This window comes from Poecile atricapillus, chromosome 3 (genome assembly GCF_030490865.1).
Source record: "Poecile atricapillus isolate bPoeAtr1 chromosome 3, bPoeAtr1.hap1, whole genome shotgun sequence".
NCBI lineage: Eukaryota > Metazoa > Chordata > Aves > Passeriformes > Paridae > Poecile > Poecile atricapillus.
In genome coordinates this window covers 65866691-65887642 of record NC_081251.1, presented here as the reverse complement: position 1 = coordinate 65887642, position 20952 = coordinate 65866691, and the positions used below count along the sequence as shown (strand labels likewise).

General features: G+C 36.5%; 1 protein-coding gene across 2 annotated transcripts in view; it reads right to left on the bottom strand.

The window, feature by feature from the left end:
- UTRN (utrophin) overlaps window positions 1–20952 on the bottom strand; it is a 307480-nt gene that overhangs the window by 62080 nt on the left and 224448 nt on the right. For both annotated transcript variants that reach the window (XM_058833987.1, XM_058833985.1), the window contains 5 exons: window positions 20412–20541; window positions 13727–13995; window positions 11668–11814; window positions 10193–10271; window positions 5240–5300 (listed from right to left, as the gene is read on the bottom strand). In XM_058833987.1, the coding sequence (XP_058689970.1) occupies window positions 5240–5300; window positions 10193–10271; window positions 11668–11814; window positions 13727–13995; window positions 20412–20541 (686 nt within the window). The remainder of the gene's footprint in view (window positions 1–5239; window positions 5301–10192; window positions 10272–11667; window positions 11815–13726; window positions 13996–20411; window positions 20542–20952) is intronic.

Genomic DNA, 20952 nt, shown 5'->3' with positions numbered 1-20952 from the left:
AGGAGCCCAGGGTCCAAGATTTCATTCTGTTCAGTGGGTGGCATAAAGAGGGATTCCTGCTATTACAAAAGTGAGCTGCTCTACAGGACAGTAACACAACTTGTATGAACATATTACATCCTTCCTCGTGGTTTGGTCAGGGAAGAATTAAAAGCATTTCACTGAGAACCAATTTTTTTTTGTTGTTGTTCAAAATAATGAGTTATTCAGAGCACGAGTCTTCTAAATCTCTTCTGCCAAACTTATGGACCCAATATGAGCCACACAGCAAAACATGCATCTATGAATATATTACCCGACAAAGCAGTATAGTTTAAAAGGTCTAAATCCATTTGTGTAAATTTCACTAACAGAAAAACATGGTAACCATGAAATATTCCAAACTACAAACCCCCCACACATTAATGAAGTTCTCTAAAGCTTACATGACAAACATTTATCTTTACAATCTGTTTCCTATCCATTATGTTTTCTGGCAGCTAATTAGAATTGGCAAAAATAATCCATTTTAAAAACACTTCCTGCTTGTAAATAAGAAGCTGAGAAACAGTTAGCATGTCATCTAATTTATGCTCTAGAAATAAAATAACTATTGAAATGAATGGATTAAGTTCAACATCTCCAGGTGTTTCAAGATGCTCATGGAGCAGTGAAAAAACATCCATTTGCTCTTTTCAGCTTTCTTGTACAAGAAAGAAAACCGGAAACAGGTTGTGGGTATTTTTTATCATTTTTTATCATGGGCAAGGCTTCTATGGATAATCACTGGTGAGCACCATAAGAAACAGCACTCTGGAATGATGTTAAGTACCCTTCTGTACCTGTAGTCATTTGCACAAAACATTACCCAAAATCAGAATCTTTTCTGATCACTAATGAAATGATGGCACTCAGAACTTTGACTTTGCTACTCTTGCCAAATTTCAAATGGCCCATTAGAAAATACTGTTTTGTGGTGAAAAGAGTTGGTATAATGCAGCACAAGGGTATTTCACCTTAGAGGTTGGTAGAACAATTTAAATGCAGATATTCTGAAATCACTCCAGAGAAATGTGCTACTGCATTTCTTCAATTGAAAACAAAGATGAGCACAGGAACTGGTAATTGAAGAAACTCTCAAACCTTCAAACCAGTATTACATCCTTCTGTAAATTAGATTTTGTTTTCCCTGCTAAGGAAAACACCTAATACTTATAAGAATGAGATTATGGATATAATTATAATAATAAAAAAGGTTTTTTTTTTTTCTCTGTTCCATTACTTCTCCCCCTCTTCCCCATACAGGCATAAACCAAACATCAGCAAAAGACTTTCTAAGGAGTCTTTAAAAATGGAGAAGCAGAAAACATTTTATTCCTGTTCCCATAAAGCTGATCAAAATGTAGAAGGTGATAAACTAGGATTTCCAAGCCGCTGGTGATGCCAGCCACTTTGCAGGATTACAGAAAAGGCAAGGCAACTATGGAGAGTTTGGCATCGATCAATTTAATGGTTGCAACAAGAAATTGCTCTCCCTATGTAATGCCCTGCATGAGATTAAACTCACTGCGACCTCTTCTGCATTACCCTTTTGCTTCTTCTGCACAGCACAAATATCTAATAATTTATGGCATTGAAAGGTACATGGCCGAAGAACACTTAAATTATAGTTAAAAGAAAAACAGTGAGAAATGCTAGGGTAATTATGTTTTCTGAATATTCATCATGTTTCCCTCATGGATGTTTAATGATCATAGTGTTTCATTTATTATTCTCTTTCTCTTTAGAATATTTTTATTGAAACGCTATGCAATATAGGCTTTATTTTTTCTTCATTTACTGTTATGGAGGCCAAAGATGTCTTATTTGTGCGATCCAAATAGTTATAAATTAACAACAACAAAAAATTTTCCCTATTAAATCTCAAATCTTTACAAACCAACCTAAGAAAAACATATTCAATGGCAAGTTTGCCAAACCTTTTGCCCAAACTTCACACTTTTATTACCTAAAGTGCACTGATAAACATTGTGCCTTCTGTTTGGCATTCCCTTCCAGATGCTCATTAGCTCAATTTACAAACTACGAAAGACTATGGATTTTTTTTCCCCCAGCAGCACCAAGATTTTACAGATTAACTTTTTCATTGAATTTTACCATGACAGAGAAGACACAGACTACAGCAATATAAAATATTCTATATCTGGCATTCTCTTTCTGAGTATTTTATATTTCTCATTCAAGGACAAAAAGCTATCAAAATGAAGTAAAGCTATGAATTAATGGTTGTCTAAAGAAAGTGTTCTTACTCAGAATTTAAGTAACCTGACTTCAATTAGCATTTATTTCCCTTTCAAAATTAATTTTTAAAACTTCTCATTTTTCAGCCACCAATCACCGGATCATAATTTTATTATCCTTGTTCTGCTTTACCATAAAATGAACAACTGGCATCTTAAATCTTCCTTCTGAACATAGAAGTCTTCTTGTAAATACAGTCGGTTGCTCTCAAATGATAAAGTTTTTGAGACTTAGTGCAACTGTTCCTTCTACTCATGCTGTGCTTTACATCAAAGGCAACTCATTGAAAGATATTATAATTAAAAAAAAAAAAAGAAAATTAAGTCAGTTTCTCCCTCTCTAACTTTTCTTTCTATATAAAAAAACATCATTAATTGTCCTCTTGAATTGTCTGACCCATGTAATCATTCCAAACAAATAAGTTTTTCTTGTCAGTATTTTCTCTCTTCTTTAAACTGTGTCTCAAATTAAGTAACAAAGATTTAAAAGGCTACTTAAAGCCAAGAGTACTTTCCAGCTTCATCATAACAAAGCAAATGAAGTTCAGAATCAGCTATTTTCTGCTTTATCTTCCACAACTCTCTGATTTATCTAGATGCTTCTGAAAACAATGATGTTTAGATCAGTAAGAAATAAAAAATGTAGGAAACTGCCAAGGTCAGTCTGCTTTCCAGACTGTGAAGCTACTGAAACCCTCATGTCTTTTTAAAATAGTAAATCCTACTAGTTACATGTACCATCATTCTTTTTCAAGACACAAGAATCAAGACATTGCTTTAGCAGCATATATCATGTTGAAAGTAATGAAAGATTACTGGAAAAGTCTTATTTGAGATGCAGTAGTTAATTCTGTTGACTTCATCAAAGCCATCCTGAAAGTAAAACAGTGGTCTCTGCTACTATAAAAGACCTTGACCCTCAAAGAACTTGGCCTAAACTTCTGCCCCCCTACCAAAATTTCTATGAAAGACCATTAAAACCAATTTCTAAGAGATGCTGGGGTTTGTTTCTGAGCTCCAACTGGCTTCATTCCACAATCTGGCTCTAGGGTCACCAACGCACTACTACGGGAGCAAGGCTGCTGTACCAGGGGATACCTTGCCACCAACTGGGTGCCTGAAGGATTGCACCTAATGCACATACTGGAAAGATTTTCTTCTGAACCAGAAAAAAAAAAAAGTAAAAAAACAAACCCCAAAAACCAAAACAACCCCCAACAACAAACCAAAAAACCACCTCAAAAACTGAACTTTTTCTGAAGTAGGTTAAGAGAGAACCTCAGAGGAATGTATTAGATAAGAAAAAAAAAAGATAAACATATGAAATATTCAGGTTTGAAGTCTTTGCTTTGCTCAGCACAGATCAGAAAGCATATCTTAGTTTGTTCCATCTGTTCCTATCTCTGTTCCCAGTGAGCTCCACAGAACCCTCTGAGGCCACTCATGCCCCCAACTCCAGCTATTGACTCTGATAAGGTAGAGCAGGAACATGAATCCTTCCATGTCCACTAAGGACATACCCACAAGAAATAAATGATAAATAAGGTTTAGGGTAGTTTTCCTCTTGCTCTCTGTAGTTTGCCACTTCAGCATTTTCCTTGAATTACCGCTGCAGGTGTGATCATTTTGACAGCACTTCTGCCCAAGTCTGAGCAGTGAGTGTGCCTCCACATCCAACTTCTCTGCCCTCTCTTCTTCCATTGGGAGGGAGGCAGAAACCTCTTCTACAGCATGTCACAGTTTTTGCTGCCTCTTGCAAAACTTTTGAGCAGAAGCACAAATGCTTTTATAGAGAATTCAAGGATATTAATAGCAGGTTTTTGCTTTTTCTGGTTACCTACTCAGATCCTTTAAAGAAATTAATCTTCATATGACAGTTTAAAAACACCTGTCACATCTCAAGAATGCTAACATGTTTGATTGACAGATTTATTGCTATCTGCTTTCCCAACTTCACAAGTACTTGTAAATTGTTTGAAGCAAAAATGTGGCTCTCAGAGTTATGAGCAATATTCAATTGTAAAAAAATCCTCACGTTCTTTTAAAATGAACTATCTTAAGGTCCAATTCACAATCATCCTACAGACTTAAAAACCCTACTCTTTTCCCAAACCCAAACTGATAACATTTTAAACAAAGATTTCCCTCAGCCTAAAATTAACTACTCTGGGTCTTGCTTACACACTGTACTGTTTTAAAATTTCATTTACCTTTCTAGCAAAGGCCTATCCTTCTCTCAAAGCTGCCATATTTGACCTTAAAAGTACAGGCAAACAAAATAAACACTGGTAGAGTAAGAAAAGCAAAGTTAGGGATTGCTCTTTGTAGAACACTTCAAGATCTCCACACCTCTGTAACTTAGGTATTCCTTATTATTTTCAAAATAAGTATCTCAGCCATTCGGTAATCAAGGTATTTGCAAAATTTTTGTAACTATTTATATCAGAGTAAAAGTTACCTTAATATCAATCACTATAAAAATTCCCATAAAGTAAAGAAGATGACAGGAAGGAAGTCAAGATGTGCCTATTTCCAAAAGAAATTTTGCACAAAATGATGAATGGGCTCAATAGATAATAGTCACCACCATTCTGCTCTAGGTTATGAACTTCATAATTTTAAATAATTTTTTTTTTCCCTCTACAGTTTATACTCTGAATGAGCCACACACCCAAGAACAAGTCCAGTTTGAACACTGACAATGTATTACACTGGAGGGCCTCTGCTGTTTCTTATCTGAGTGAGGTTTTTAATTAGGGCTTGTCAATGACTTTTTTTAATGTATTTCTAAATGATGCAGCATGCAAAGCAAAAGACATGACTTTATAGTATAGGCAGCATAACACTCCATAGAGAAACCTAGATAACATTTCTGGCAACTACTTAGTACATATGTATTTTTGCTAGGTTATAGTGATAAGCTTTTATACTTAAGAAAAAAAGAATCAAGGCAAACTTACTTGATATAATAGGGTACTTTGTTATGTGAAACAGATCTCTGCCACGGAAACTGTACTGAAGCTGAGGAAATAAAGAAAAGATAGTTATTAGAAAGCACCTGTCATATTAAAAAATCTAACTATCTTTTATTTATTTTACAATTAATATGGCTATAATAAACTAAATGGAAACAATTAATATTTCCCAGACTACTTTCAGTAATTAGAAAAGCAGCAGAAGAAAATTATGGCAATCTATCAGGATGATTACAGGCATCTATTTGATGCCATGCTGGAAATAAAACAAATGTGATGATTCTACTTCAAGGAGGATGATAAATTCTGAGCAAGCAAGCTACTCATTTACGGATACTGCAGGCACTTGTTTTGCTACCTCTACAGGATTATTATCAGTTTATGCTTTTAAAATAAATTCTTTCACTAGCATAAATAACAATCTGCAACAGAAAAAGAAGAAATATCAACCTTGTTTTTATTAGTTACAATCTTTAGTTCCTATTTTCAACTCAAATTAGTATTGATTAACACTGTATGGCCAAGAAAACAACAATTAAAACCTGTCTTTGCACTCCTTGCTAAAGAACTGTTATCTTTGCAGAATTTATGCAGATCAAATATCATTCACAAGATCAGGAAGCCTTCTGCACACTCAGTTGAAAAAGGCATGAAGTCATACATGATACTGCATCTCTGCTGATCTAAAGATCCCAAGAGATAAAAGGTAAAAAGTGTTTGGGCCAACAGGACTGTTGGTGCTCAACCTAAAATTAGCTATTTACTGAAAAACCATAGGTACACGTATCAGAAATTACCAGACTAGTGCCTGGGTAATTAGGGTTTTAGCATGGAAAAAAAACTCCTTGCACTAGATTCTCTGTAGAAGCAGAGATTGAAAGAACAGGCAGGAATAAGTGATCAACCAATGAGATGAATTTACATTGCACACATATCTCAGTGCCTCTGACACAGAGCGCCTGCTCTTGGGTCCTAACAGCCCCCATTTAGAACCTTGGTAAAATGAGAGACAGCTTTGATCCACCCTGGTTCTCAAGTAATTAAACTCTCAATTAATGTAATTTTCTGCAAGATAGGCCCACTTTAGGATTCATCCATCTCTGGAGAAAAAAGACAAACCACCAACCAAGTTGAAAGTAACTCTCTCCTCTTCCCTAAAGATCTCTCAAACTGCAGTGAAGCCTTACAAGCTGTATAAGCCCCATAAGCTGTTGCAGGTACAGAGAGAGATAGGTCTTGCCCTGCTACCACCTGGCTGGTGCCCAAGGATTTCATGGCTGTGACCTCTCCTAAAACATATATAATATAATTTAAGAAACTATATAATTTAAGAAATATTCAAGTGCTGAAAGACAGATTAACTGGGAAGAATATTTGGGAAATTACAGGAATAAAGTAAACCACTCTCTTTACTGGGGAAAAAAAAAAGAGAAAATTCCATTTTTATTTGAAGAAGAATTGGCAATAAAGACATAGGTAAAGAAAAAACACAGTAAAGGCTAAACGCTCAAACAGATATAGCTTGCCAAAATGTAATCCTTAGGCCTTCATAAATCTGAAAATACCTAAAATCAATCTGATAGATGAAGGTGGATATCAGCTCTAGAGTTTCATTCTCTAGTGTTGCAACCTGGCACCTATGGTGGCTCCTGTTCTAGCACATGAATTATGTCAGCTAAGTAAGAATTTGCTTAACTACAATTTATTTGCTATGACAGATATAGATATTCTGCACAGACAAATACAAACTAAACAATGTAATCAATTAAATTACTGATTATTATGGAACAAGTCATATTCTATTTATTTGGGAACAACCTTTGTAAAACATTGCCAGCTCTCTGCTGTATGAAAGCCTGGAAAATTAGATTACCATTCTCTTTTAAAAATCACTGATGAAAACTGAACATAGTAGTTATCAACTTGGCATTTGCTAGCAGGCCTGCAGATATTAGTATGGCTGAGAGATGCTTTGAGCAAGCCACTGGAGACATAAGCTCTTTGTTAGGGAACATGTGGAGTCAGTGCTCTGTGGATGTTCATGGATTTGTCTTAGAAAGCATACAAGAAACATAACAGACAGTAGTGGATCATCAGCCTTGGAATATAAACTAATTACAGAAAAATCAAGTTACTATTTCTAAAGGCAGGAGGCCGCAAAAAGCAATCTTTTTGGAAAGAATAATGGAATACAAGGATTCTTCACCTTTATCTGTGTTAGGGGTGCATAAACTTTACTGAGCAGTGATTAACTTGAAAAGTGCCTACCTTCCATCTCAAAAGCACTGAGAAACAACCAAATTCTGCCTCCCAGTGAAGGGAGGGGACAAATAGTTCAGCAAAAAGAGGGATTGTAGATTGCAGTGGCCTACTAATACAGCTTTATCTCAGACTCCTAACACAGAACATTTTACAAAGGGCTAATACATTGTTTGGTATTCTTCAAAAATATTTTTAAGCCCTTTCATAGTGATGGTCTCCATGAATCCATGCAATTGGTGTTCCAGGAAGTCAAACAGTAGTACCAAATGCTGCACTGTGTCTTTTTAGTAAAAAACATTTCTAGCCACTGCAGAGATGAAATCACTGTACTAAGAGGGCTGGAACAAGGATGCTGGATAATCTCATCTAGGCTCCCTTTCCCATAAAAGGTTGGACTACCTGATCTTTTGAGGTCAGTGCCTTTCAAATGGGGCTATTCCATCATTCTATGAATCTGATGAACAGTCAGAAATATGTGTCTTGCTAGCAAAAATTCCTGATTAAATGATAACCACTTAGTTGAAAATGGTGTGATGGCAAGTTATGGTTCCTTAGTATTTGAAGAAAAAGTAACAGGTAGGTGATGTAAACTTAAAATAGTTGCTGTTAGATAAGCACAGCTAAAAGCCTGCCCTCTAATTCTGAAGTGCAACTTTGGAAATGAAGATTTGCAGAAGACATACATATATGATCAATCTCAGTTTGAAATTGTTTTATTCAGACTACCGCTCTACTTGTTCCTCACAGCTAGAAGTCATTTATTGCTGCTAAAAAGGTTTGAAAACTTTGATTTAGAATACGCAGTCTTTCAGCCTGTCAGGATAAAGCCTTCAACTTTACAGATTTAATGATTTTTTCTATTATTATTTTACTTCTGAAGTTACTGTCCCTGACTTACATTTACCAAACACTATATAAAGTTGTAGATGTAAATTCTTTAACTCTGTCTTCTTAAAGCTCTACAAAAGGTTTGGTTGTTGGGTTTTTTTGTTGTTGGGTTTTCTTAAGATGCTTTAGTTGTACTTGGTGTGGGGAAACAGGTGCTTTTTGACAAATGGTTTAAATGAATAACTACATATTGTTTTTCCAAAATTGTGCTACTTAGCTGTAATTCTTTGTGATATCTACCAACATGGAAACCATCCTGGAAACCTCCCCTTTTTTACTTTGGTATGTAACATAAACTGAGTATCTCCCTAAGCCTGAAGAATACTCCCTAAACAAGGCTGAGAAGTGCTGATAAGGCACTGCATAGTCTCTGTGGACATGATTCTATGAATGTTTTAATCAGCAACAAAGCCAGTTCACCACTCAGACTTGTGAACATAGTGTTTTATTGTAGCATGTTGTAAGCAAATTCGAGGAAACCATCCAGGCCAAGACAAACAAAACCAGTCAACTTTTCCTGGCAAGTTTTTACATGTGGACTATTCTCCCTCAACTAGCATAAGAGAGCTAGATTCTGAGAAACAACTTCTACATTGTTTCCTAATTTGTTTTATTTACAGAGACTAGACTGACTAGTCTTACAAACAGTTAATCTGGCATTCTTCAACAGTGCCAAAGGTAGCACTCTAGCTATAATCTTTTCAACAAATTATTACATAGGTGCACTAACCAGGATACAAGTTTGAGACAAGACAAGAGCTACAAAATCACTGTGGCAACAATATGCAGTATTTCTGATAGGGCTTTAAAAAAGAAACAAATCATATACTTTTAAAGTTGTTTGTTTAGTCAATTTAAAAAAGGACAAAATGGCTCCAGCAATTGCTGATTTGCATAACATCTGTAATGTTTTCTATACACTGTATTTGGTTTACTAAAAAACTGTCAGTTCAAAATAAAACCACAGTTGTAACATAAATCAAGAAAAAAATCAAGATTCATTTATTGATTTAAATTATATTAGCAATTTAGGTATACAGTGACATAAGGGTAAGAGCTGCTCATTTTTATGTTGACTTCTAAACTCCTGCAACAATGTTATCTCTTTTATAGAAGCTCTTAGTTAAAAACTGGAGAGGTGATCAGGTTAAAATTCTGTCTCACAAGCTCTGATGATGGCAGGTAGGCTGGAGTATCAGGAAACCAGCATGGACCTCGATACCACAACCTATCTATGTGTAACAATTATACCAATCAGCTCTGCCCTCTTAGTAGATGTGAGATTATAGGCTTACACACCTAGAATGTTTATTAAAAAGATCCAAGGATAGATCCTGAGGAAACAACGCATGTTTCCTTTTCCCAGTACTTTACTTGAAGTTCTAGGACACAGAGTCTTTAAAAAAAAGAGAAATCTGGGGAGATCTTCCTTTGTTTCATCCCAGCAAGTGCAGAAGAGAAAGGAAATGGAAGACAGAATTGGCAAAGGATGAAAAGATGTAGTCTCAAATATGCAAAGATTCTGGAACAGTCACTGGTCAGACACTGCAGCAGAGGACAAAGAATAAAGCAACAAGGCACAACCATCTCAGAAAGATAGAGTGGGAAGCACACTAGTCAAAATATCAATGAAGTTATAAGGATTAAACACCCCTACAAAAACAAGGAGGTAGATAATAGCATGGAAGAACAACTTCCTCAAGCCACAGGGACACCTGGAGTAAAGATTAGTCAGTGTTAGAGAAAGCCATCATATTTCACATGTAGCTGTTAATTCAAGGAACTTACTGGAAAGAAAATGCTGTGATGCAGGTCCAAAATCTCGGTGTGCCTCCTGTAACTGTTTAAGGCGATCCTCTACGGACACCTACACATAAACACACACACTCAAAATCTACATTTCACATACTTTGCAATGCCAAGGCCATGATAAGAAAACCAATTTTTTACATTTCTTTTACTGGAATCCATTTGTTTGTGTGTCACAGCAATTATTTGACCTCCACCTATTTAAGACTACATAATTTTCTTTCATCTGCTTAATGAGAATCATGTTTCTATCTTGCAGTTCTTTCATGTGAGAGCTGTAGATCAATAATGAACAGCAGTAGTTTAATGGTAAATACAGACAACTGCTGAAGTTTCTGACCCCCTCCCAACCTTTCTGTTGTCCAAATTCCCATAGGCAGCAGGTCTCAGTCTGGTTGCATAGATTTCACAGCTGCCTCTCCAGCACAGAACCATTTTGGAAGATTGTGCTTCACTGGCTGACCTGAGTCCCCTCAGTTTAATTGAAACTGCGGTAGCACATCCAGTAGTACTTTGGTTGCATTGTTAACTAAATTCAAGAAGACACACACACACAACACCACCTCCCCCCTACCAAAAAAAAGAGGAAACAACCTGCAAACAAAATAAGAAAAGAAACCCCAATACCAAATGGTATTAGGAAAAGGAAAGGTTTGATATGACGCAATAACAGCTTTGACTCCGAGAAGTGACTCATTCAAAACTACTGGCCAAGAAAACTGGTGCTCAGGTTTTGAAAATTCATTTTCACCACCCTCACAAGAGATGTGATAAGTGTTTCCTACAAAAATTAACACACAAAAAGGAGAAACTTCAAAAATTCATAAATGAACTTTTAACTGATGTAAGAAGCTTCACTAAATCATTCACTGTGAAACTAGTTATGAGCTTCAGCTGTAATCAGGCACATTGATTTACTTTTCTCAGACCATTTAAGCACAATAATCATAACTAAGCAACATGAAACTCTCAGCATATCCTTTTCTGCTTTTTATGCTAAATTGCTATTGCTTATATCTTGTTATAGCTCTAGTAATACTTAAATCACTTAAAGTGAAATTTCCTACAGAAACTGAACATTCAAAGACAAAACAAAACAGCTTTCACACAAGCTGGAAACACAACAGAAATTTCTACACAAGTTTTTGGTGACACAGATTTATGCAATAAAATCTACTGCTACAAGACATACAAAAAAAACCATGCAGCAATAGTTCCAACTACTCCCCAGGCTTTAATGAAATTTCCTCTTTGAATAAACTGCAGAAATAGATTGAAAGAAAAAGCTTTTGGCCAAGCTACAGCAGGGAAGGCAGCTCCTTTTGTTGCATTGGTACTAACAGAATAACACCTGAGTGAAAGAGGTAATGAATAAATAAGTGAATCTTTTAAGATAACAGAGGAGAGAGAAATATCCCTCCCCACACACCTACTGCACATATTCAGAAGAATACCTGTAAGAGTTTCCACCGCATATTAAGATCATCCAGTTGACGAGACATCTTTAAAGATGGATAAAGGTCAAGTGGAGACAGCTGGCTGGACAAATCATTCACTGTTTTTACTTTTAAGTTGATGGGAGCAATTTCTTCTCTAAAAGCCTGAAAGAAGCATATACTTATGTTCAATTGGTATCTGAGCAGCACAAAAGCCACTGTGAATTCCCCATGGTGCTGACCTGCCCAATGTGGCAGTTTATGCTAAACAACTGCACACAAGTCAGTTCTCAGCAAAGAAAATTCACTCACTTCAATATTCTTATTGTATCACTCATACCATGTTGAAGGAAAAAACAGTATGAGGCTTAGTGAAATGCCCATAAGCAAGCTGCACCCCTAAAATAATTTAATTTTTTTGTGTGTGGTGCTCTATGGCTTTAGAGCTTTTCTTTGCAAAAGGAAATACACAACACTATATTAGGAGCTTTAGCAGCATACAGCCTGGCAAGTGTTCTTAAGAAAAAATCTGTTCAGTAGCTATAGTTTCCAAGTATTAAGCAGCTGACAAAAATTCAATTTAAAAACCATTATTGAACTAGCAAAGCATGCAGGAATGTATCTTCTAAGGAAAAAGAGTACAATGTTTTACCTGATTAGAACCAGAGAGTAAAGCTATTACAACGACTAAAAAGAAGTAAAAGGTTTATTGAATCAAATTGAACTAAATACAGATTTAAGACAAAATTGATGCAAGTTTTAGTTACAGCTAAAAAGATGCATCAAATGTCTTTCTTACTGTGAGAAGTTAAGTGTTCAATCCTATAAACAGCTTGATTAAACATTATGAAACAAGCTTAAAACAGCTGTAAAGAAACTATTTTCTTAGGAAAATTCAATTATTTCCCTCCCTTCAAAAATCACTCTCATGAGGCTAAGGAACAGAAGGAACATACTGTAAAGAAAGAAACACTGGGCTTCTGGACAGCCAGTAGGCCCCTATTGCTTCAGCAGATATTACAGTTTTTCCACAGCAATGAAAACCTGAAAGACTTTGCTTTCATCTACTTTAGAGAAAAAGCCATTAAGATATGACAAATCACTTCTTAGCATGAGAACAAGGAGCTATTCAGCATTAGCATCTTATTTCTTGCTTTAGTATCTATATTAAAATATAAAGAGAAGAAGGAAGAGATTCATTACTCTTTTGAAATCAACAGCACTGTGGATATTAGCTCAGCTTTGCCTGCCTTTGTTTTAAAGATTTCAGTTTCATTAACCTTGAAAGTAACAATATAATAATTTGGAGAATGAGGATGCTTACATTGCTATATGTGAAACAATGCAGCCCTGTGAATTCACAGGCACTGTATACACTGAGAGAATATCTACAGAAACCTGGTTGCAGCCCATTTTATTCTTCTAACACCAGCATCCTATGCTGAAGACATGGATGATCAGGTATACAACCCCAGGGTCTTGTAATGATTTTCTATTTTCATTCTTAAGCTTAAAAACTGAAAATCTGTGACCCAATAACACAAAGTTTGGCAGGGGATGACTACTACCCATCAAAGCAGCTATGCCTTAGGATGCTGAGCTCTGCATTGAACCCAGGCAGTAAGACCTGGTTTGCCCACAACAACACTATAGGCTAGTATGTGTTCTTCAATTTGAAATAATCCTGATGAGAAACCAGGCTAAAGTAAAACCAAATGCAAATATTCGCTCATATGAACAAAACCAGACAATAGACATGTTAAGTTTGTGAAAGTTAAGGAACAGAAATTAAAACTACTTCTGTATGATTAAAAAAGCTCTAAATGTTTTTCTAACAAGAAATTTACACTTGGTGGCCAAATAGATCTATGTGCATATGTAATCCCAGCAAACACTAGGAATGTGGCCCAGCACTGGACTTTATTTGAGACTTCAGATTTCTTCTTCTTTAAAGACTTTAGACTGCACATGAGAATTTCAGCATACAGTGTACAAACACCTAATAGACCAGAGGGACTGGAATGTAGAGGTCTAACACACAAACAAATGAAGTATTTTCCAGGAGTTCTGCACTTACCATAGTTTTCTCAATGTGATCTGGTAATGAATCTATGAGCAAATCTCCTACAGGTTTCCAGCCATTCCTCACATTTTCAGCCTCCTTCAAATCAGCATCAAGGTCATCCATGGCACACTGAAGGTCTTTCAGTTTTTCTAATGCTTTGTCCACTTGCTTCTGCCAGATACTGGCACTGGCATTTAGGTTCTCCCATTTCTCTTTTACCTCCGATGACTGCTTACGCATAGCTTTGGCAATCTTCAAGGCTTTCTCCTCAGGGGTCAGTTCTGCAGAGGGAAAGAACAGTTATTTCTTATTTTTGTCTATCTGCTGTTAGTGCTCCTGAAATACACACTCAAGACAGTCAGTATTTTCAGCGTCAACTGATAACTTCTTTCAGCAGGTACAAAGTAGAAGATAGTCCACCTTGCTGTAACTGAAATAAACCCCAATTACTCCTACGGACAACACAGACCTTGATAAGAAGACATGAAATTATTCCTTACTTCCACATAATACCCACAAAGTAAAAGCAGCTTACTGCTGATTTGTTACTTTTGGAGGCACAGGGAAAGGCAAAATAAGATTTCCTTCCATCCTGGAAACTTCAGTAGGTAATCTTTGGATCATTGCAGGTAGAAAGAGCAAGGACAGTGCTTTGTTCCTGGATCTCTCACTGCCACCTTTCACTGTGGCACCAGGGTGTCTCTTCACACTCAGTGGCAAAACCCAAGGTATACTAAGTACCATGGGGGGCATGGTTCTGCAGCATGACATCAGTTTTTGTGTTAACACCGAAGTCCAAAAAGGCTGGTTTAAATAGCTTTTCCAAACCTACAAATGTTCTATGAAGCTAATGACTGGAAAAAGAATCAAGCTTTTGGTGCACTGTTTCTCACAAATTTCAGGCTTATGGGTCTAGAACCCACACAACCCAGCAACCATGGAAAACCTTCAGTTTGAGACTGAGCAAGACCCAGACAGCCAGAAAGCTGAAAAGAAAACTTTAAAACATCCCCAGCAGGTCCTGCTGTCAACTGCCCAGGGGGTCCTTGCTGAAAAAATCTCATGGGAAGCTTCTTTCATTGGGGAAGAGTTGCTTCAGTAATGACAAACAAACATAGACAGTCTCAGAGGATTCCCCTTCTACATAAAAGCAAGCAGAGGAAACTATAATGCAAAAAACAGAGAACAAAAGAAGGAGCAGAGACGTGACATGCACTGAAACTAAGCCAATTGGCCTTCTATTCAGTCCTATATAAAAGCCCTGGAAAAGGTTTATCACAGTACTCTTGTGATTAAAATTCAAGTGTTGCCTATGAATAAATTAGACACAATCATGGAAAGATGAAAGTACCATTTTTGTCAGAAGTCAGATGAGACATACAATCTTCCATTTACTGATAGACTGTCTTTAAAATCATTACAACTGACTGAGCTTGGAGTTGCTAATGTGGTGGAGAAGGGTAGGGAAGCAACAGACAGAAAAGGGTGTGGAAGTTTTTACTTTACAAAGGTCAGATGAATGTCAAAGTAAATGCACAGTTATAGTTGCAAGTTACCCAAATATGTATGCAACTGTTGCATACATATAGCACCCAATACAGAGAAGCATATTAGAAGTAATTTACACAATATAAAACGTTGTTGAGAAGTCACTTTTTTCCAGATAAAAAAGTAACAGGGAGTTGTTTGGATCACAACTGGAGTTTCTGCCCACCAATTCTACACATTTATTCTGTTTTTTCTTTTAAGGCTTTTTTCAAATCTTGTCAGCCCACATTAATCTTGATATATGCTAGACTATGAATACTAGAAGAGTATTCAACAAGACAATCCAGATGCCATCTGGGGAAAAAAAGAGACAAACAAACAGAAGTCAACCCACAATGCAATTACAATTTGTATTACAATTGTTGATTTAGGGAGGAGAGGGTGTCACCTTCTCACTACAAGCATGCCAACATTTTGTTGTTTGTTTGTTTGTTGGTGTGATCCAAAACAAGATAACAACACTTTTGCATAGTGGAAACCCAAACTTCATGTTGATCCAGGAACAGAAACCAGGTATGAGTTCAGTTTTAGTATGCTCCTGACACTATCCCAGAAAAATGCAACTATAACAATAATGTTACAGTATCACCAAGCTGTGTCTTCTCCCATGGGTAACAGCATATTTCTCTTATCATAGGAAGAAACTCTTAAAAGTCATGAGTGAATGAGCTCCAACTAAAACAAAAGCAGCAATGTTGAAAATAGTGTAAGTAGTTTCTGGATATGATTCCACTGACTTCCAGTGGGCTACATCCTCTTCATTCTCCTAAGCACTTCTAATTTACAGTCAAGACTTCATACTCAGTTCAACTGCAAAGCAGAGAAAAAAAAAAATAAAAAATTCCAGTGGTGTGTGATAACTAGAGAACAAACACAGGTGATTGGGAATAGAAATGCTACCTGGTATATACTACAAATATGCTGCCTGCTATATACCTGTTGTATATTAGAAAAGAGTAAATTGCCTATTTTCAGTGAGATCTTCCTTAGAAAAGGAAAAATTATGGCAGAGAATTTTACCTAAATGTGGTCAGTGGCATTAAGTAAAAAAGTCCACCTTTCATTTATGCTTGAAACAAGTAAAGATATTGTCCCTCTACAAGCTTAAATAAAGTACCTGCATACAATTCACTGATATATATTAATATATTTATTTTATAACACAGATGTGATTTATGGGTCTTTCTATTCAATTAATAGGAGAAAACAGATGGTAAATACTTATTTTTAAATGCTGTGTTTATCACAGAAACCTTTGCTACCAAATAGCAGCTTTCAAAGCTAGGAATCTAATTGTGCTAAGAAATCTAAGTTACTAAAGTAGTTGGACAACACTGCAGACTCCCAGAAACATTCACTATTACAATGAGAATCAGTGTAGTGGTCTGTGAATCTGCTAGGATGTTCCACTGCTTCAGTGGAAATGTAAGAACAGAATTTCAGTAATGCTTTATCATCAATTCACAGAATCCTGGGGACATAAAATACGAAATCTGCCTTCCTTTGTCTTTCCAATGGCCTGTAACTTTAAAGTACATGGATTTATGAAGCCAGTTGCAACTATGCCATAGAGAATTCTAACTAACATCTTTAGATCAAAGTTTTATCCTATACTATGGACAAATATTTTAAAAAAGCTGAAAAATGAGCATTTTCAATTTCTTTAACCTGTCTATCAATAAAATTCAGCGGCTGGCCTGCTGGCTTATCAATCAGCTCCACACAGATGCTCCACACAGAGGCAGCTCAAATACAGGAAGACTATGAAGCTTGTTTTTTCATGATGGGGCCTCTCTACAGAAACATGGCAAAACAAAAGCAGAAGAAAAGACAGATGGGAGGTATAATTAACTAAGAAAGTAGTTTCCTGGAAGATAGAGAACTCTGTCTGAATGTGCCAGTTACTCTCTGGTACAGTAGAAGGCCAACACAAGAAGTATAAGGTGAAGATGATGAAAAAAGAAAGCAGGGCTTACTCATAGCCTGAATCTACGTTCTTGTCATATGTTTGAAATTAACAAGACCATTACAGACAATAATGGGTTATCATAAGGCATCCTCTAACTAATGTTCTCTTTGGATGGAACAATACATGTATATGTGCACAAGTCCTTCAAACAGGTCTCAGTCAGACAGGTTCAAAACTGATTCTTATCAGTTTTCCCCTAAATATGTCTCACTCTTTGCCCTGTCAACAAGGCCCTCCCTGGAGTGTAAAGACCTGTGGTGAAGGAGAAAATAATAAAAAATATTGATTTATAACCTTTATTATCTTCAGATTAGCTGACCATTTCCCCATAACAACCCTTATATAAAGTAAGAAATAACCTGAAGAAACTGTGATTTCTAATTAATGCAAGTTTGAGTTAGTAAAATAGTTTTTCTATTTCTATTACAGAAGCAGCCAAAGCAATGTTCAAATCAAGACTGTACAGTACTGTTTGTTAATATTTTTAGAAAACAGACTCTCAGTTTAGAATCCATAACCACACTCCACCTTTATCAACATGAAGTGGACTTCATTGAAGTTAACAAGTTAACTTTAATCAACTACAGAGAATACCAGTAACCAAGAGACTGACAGAAAAAAAAATAAAAAATTAATATCTTAGAAACAAACAAAAGCCCACACCCTTCACTGAAAATGGTTAATCTGAAGAAAAAAATCTGTCTTTTAGTTCAGAGGTTAAGTTTCTGGAGACTGGTGGCATCAGTTGTCAGAAAAAAAAATTAATAGACTTGCTCCTAGGTGAAAATTAACAGCTTATATATATATATACACATATGAGCTCAGACAAAATGAATCAAATAAATTCAAAGAAAGTGCAGGCTTGTTCTGCAGAGGGTGTGAGTGCCCACTGTCAGCAGTGGGAGCTTCAGAGGCGTCTCTAGAAGAAGAGGCTGGGGCTGCCCTGTGCCAGGAGCAGTTGGCTCTAGTCAACTCACCATGGGGCACACTGAGACTCTCTGCCATGCTGCAGCACCTCAGGGAAAGTGTATTTAAGAAACAGAAAACACCAGAAAGGAGGGGGGAACCAAAAGGAGAAACAGAGGGAACACCGAAGTCACAGGAGGAGGAGCAACCCCATGGTAAGGCAGATACTCCCCACGGAGACAGCACACAGAGGAAAGGCGTGAGAGGAAAGAAGCAGGAGAAAGAAACTGCTAGGCTAACCATGGAGCCACCACCTTCCCACCCTCTCGTGCCACTTGTTGTCTCTCTGAGCATGACCAGCGTCACAACAAGGGGGGTGAAGAGACAGGAATGAGGGAGTCAATCTGAGCCTGTCAAAGGCCTGAGGAAAGCCATGGCTTTAATGTTTGTGAGGTTTTTTTCCCCCACTACAAACCAACTCAGTATTTATTAGTTGTTTTAAATGGCAATAAATAGTTTGTTTTCCCCAAGCTGATCCATCTGATCCCCATCCTGACCCATGAGCTTTCCCACTCATGTTCGTCCCATCTCCTGCCTCCATTCCACTGCAATGGAAGACATAAGTGGATGGGTGGGAGTTTGGCTGGTAGTCAGGACTAACCCATCACATGCTCAAAAAAGAAAGTCTGTGGAAGTACATTTGAAGAAGAAGGAGGAAAAGAAGTTCAGTACATGTGTATGAGGCTTCCCTGTCTGAACATGATTGGTTTTCAAATACGAAGAATACACCAGAGACATGCATACATCACTTGCAGACCACAGCTATGCAGTTTACCATGGTCATCAAATTCCCTGTTATATTGTTCTCACTGCCATTGGTGTAGCACAAAATAATAATAATTTTCATCATAATAGACTAGATAGCAAGAATTTATGATGCATCTTATCATCTAAAGTTTGCTCTTGCAGTTTCCCATCAATCAACACTGACCAGATCATTGATATCAAATCCTGTCAGAAAATGAACGTTGTACTTTGGTAAGGTTTTATATACTGGCATCATTTGTGCAGAGAAGTTCTATGTTTTTGAGGAGAGAACCTGCAATTTCAAACTTCTGTATGAAAGAATGAACAGAGACCATCCTTACCTTTCAACTGCAAGGTTGCTTGTGATTTAGACCAACTAAAACATTAGAGATGCCATATAGTATTTCAGGAGTCAGGAGTTCAAAACAGAAGTAAAGCTAAGGTACCAGCAGAACTAATCAATGAGATAAATGATTCACTGGCTTTAATCACCAGCTATTCAAACTTTATCACAAAGTTGATCTAGGGAATATGAAACCACTTAAAAATTTGTGGATGGTGGATGCAGGAAAGATCAGTTGTTTCCACGGAACAATTTTAAGTTTGCAATGGAGATGTGTAAGATGATGTATGGAAATAAAAAAACTAACTCCTGATAAAAGCAGATATAATAGTATTTTGTAAATTATACAGAACAGTAAATTGTTCACATCTTACAGCAACTGATTGTTCCGCAAAAGCAGATTATTACATTTTCCATGAACAGTTCTTGTGTAACTAAAAGCAAGACTTTATAATGCAGTAGCTTATATCAGAAATATAATTGTAGAACTTACAGAGATAATTTCCTATTTTTTGGTTGTGGAAGAGTGAAGAAAAATTATTACCTTCTTGTAGGTCTCTAATATTTAGAGTAATATCTCAACAAACACTGTGCAAAAATAGTTTCTAGGATAGCTGTGGTTCCATTCCTTAGCAATGATTCACCTAATATTCAAATCTTTAGGATTCTGTAATGACTGCCTTCCTAATGCTGATTTTGCTTCTAATGAGATATACCACTAAATAATGCTTACTTCTACTGGTGGAGTAAAACTTTGCAATAGACACATGGATGTTTGAATGAGAATCCTATTACTTTTCTGTACTATTATTTTCTATACTATTCTGACTACATTTAAGGTGCATATGTTATTGTGTTAAGAAAAAAGAACAGAACTATCATTAGTGTTTTGAACCAAAAACTGAAAAAGGTAGATGAGCTGTTTCTACTTTTTCCATTAAAATATAAGTACTTATACAGCAGAGAAGTAACTCATGAGTCTAAAACATTGAAATAAAAGCCATGAGGATGCCATTCAGAAAATTCTGAGGTCTGAGCAAGTAACTGGGATATAAAATACGTACTAGAGACACGCAAGTCCTTTTCTCTTTTTTGACCCTCCCCGGAAGTGAGTACTTTCTGACCTGTTTTTGAATGCAAGCTCCTCCTTGGTTCCTCAGGCCCCTCAATTGGCTGGTCAGCAAGGAAAACTCGTGCCTGGTCCACAGCATTGAGAATGGTTTGTTCTTTATCCTTCAGTTCACGCCTCAGTGCCTTTTGGGAAGGGAAAGAAGAATGCATTTGTAACTTGACCTTGTGAACTATATAGTTTTCTCTGTTTTCATCTCTCCAACCAGACCTGCCTAGTGAGTGAGTAATAGCCAACGTTATTCAGACTGCAAGATAAAATGCAAATTATACAAAACAGAAGCAGCAAGTCATTGAGGCTGGAAGGGTAATTTTTAGGAAATTGACTTGAAGGAAGGAATACAAGAAAGGTGATGATGGTGAGTTTAAAAAAAGCCTAACATAGTGAAACTACTACATTGTAATTCTATTAATAAGTAAATTTAATGGGTTTATTGCTTTCAACAGGATTGTTAACATATAGTAGATTGCTACAGCAGACTCAACTTTTTTGATAGCTGGAATAAAGGCAAACTGCATCTACTGAGACTTCAGAAA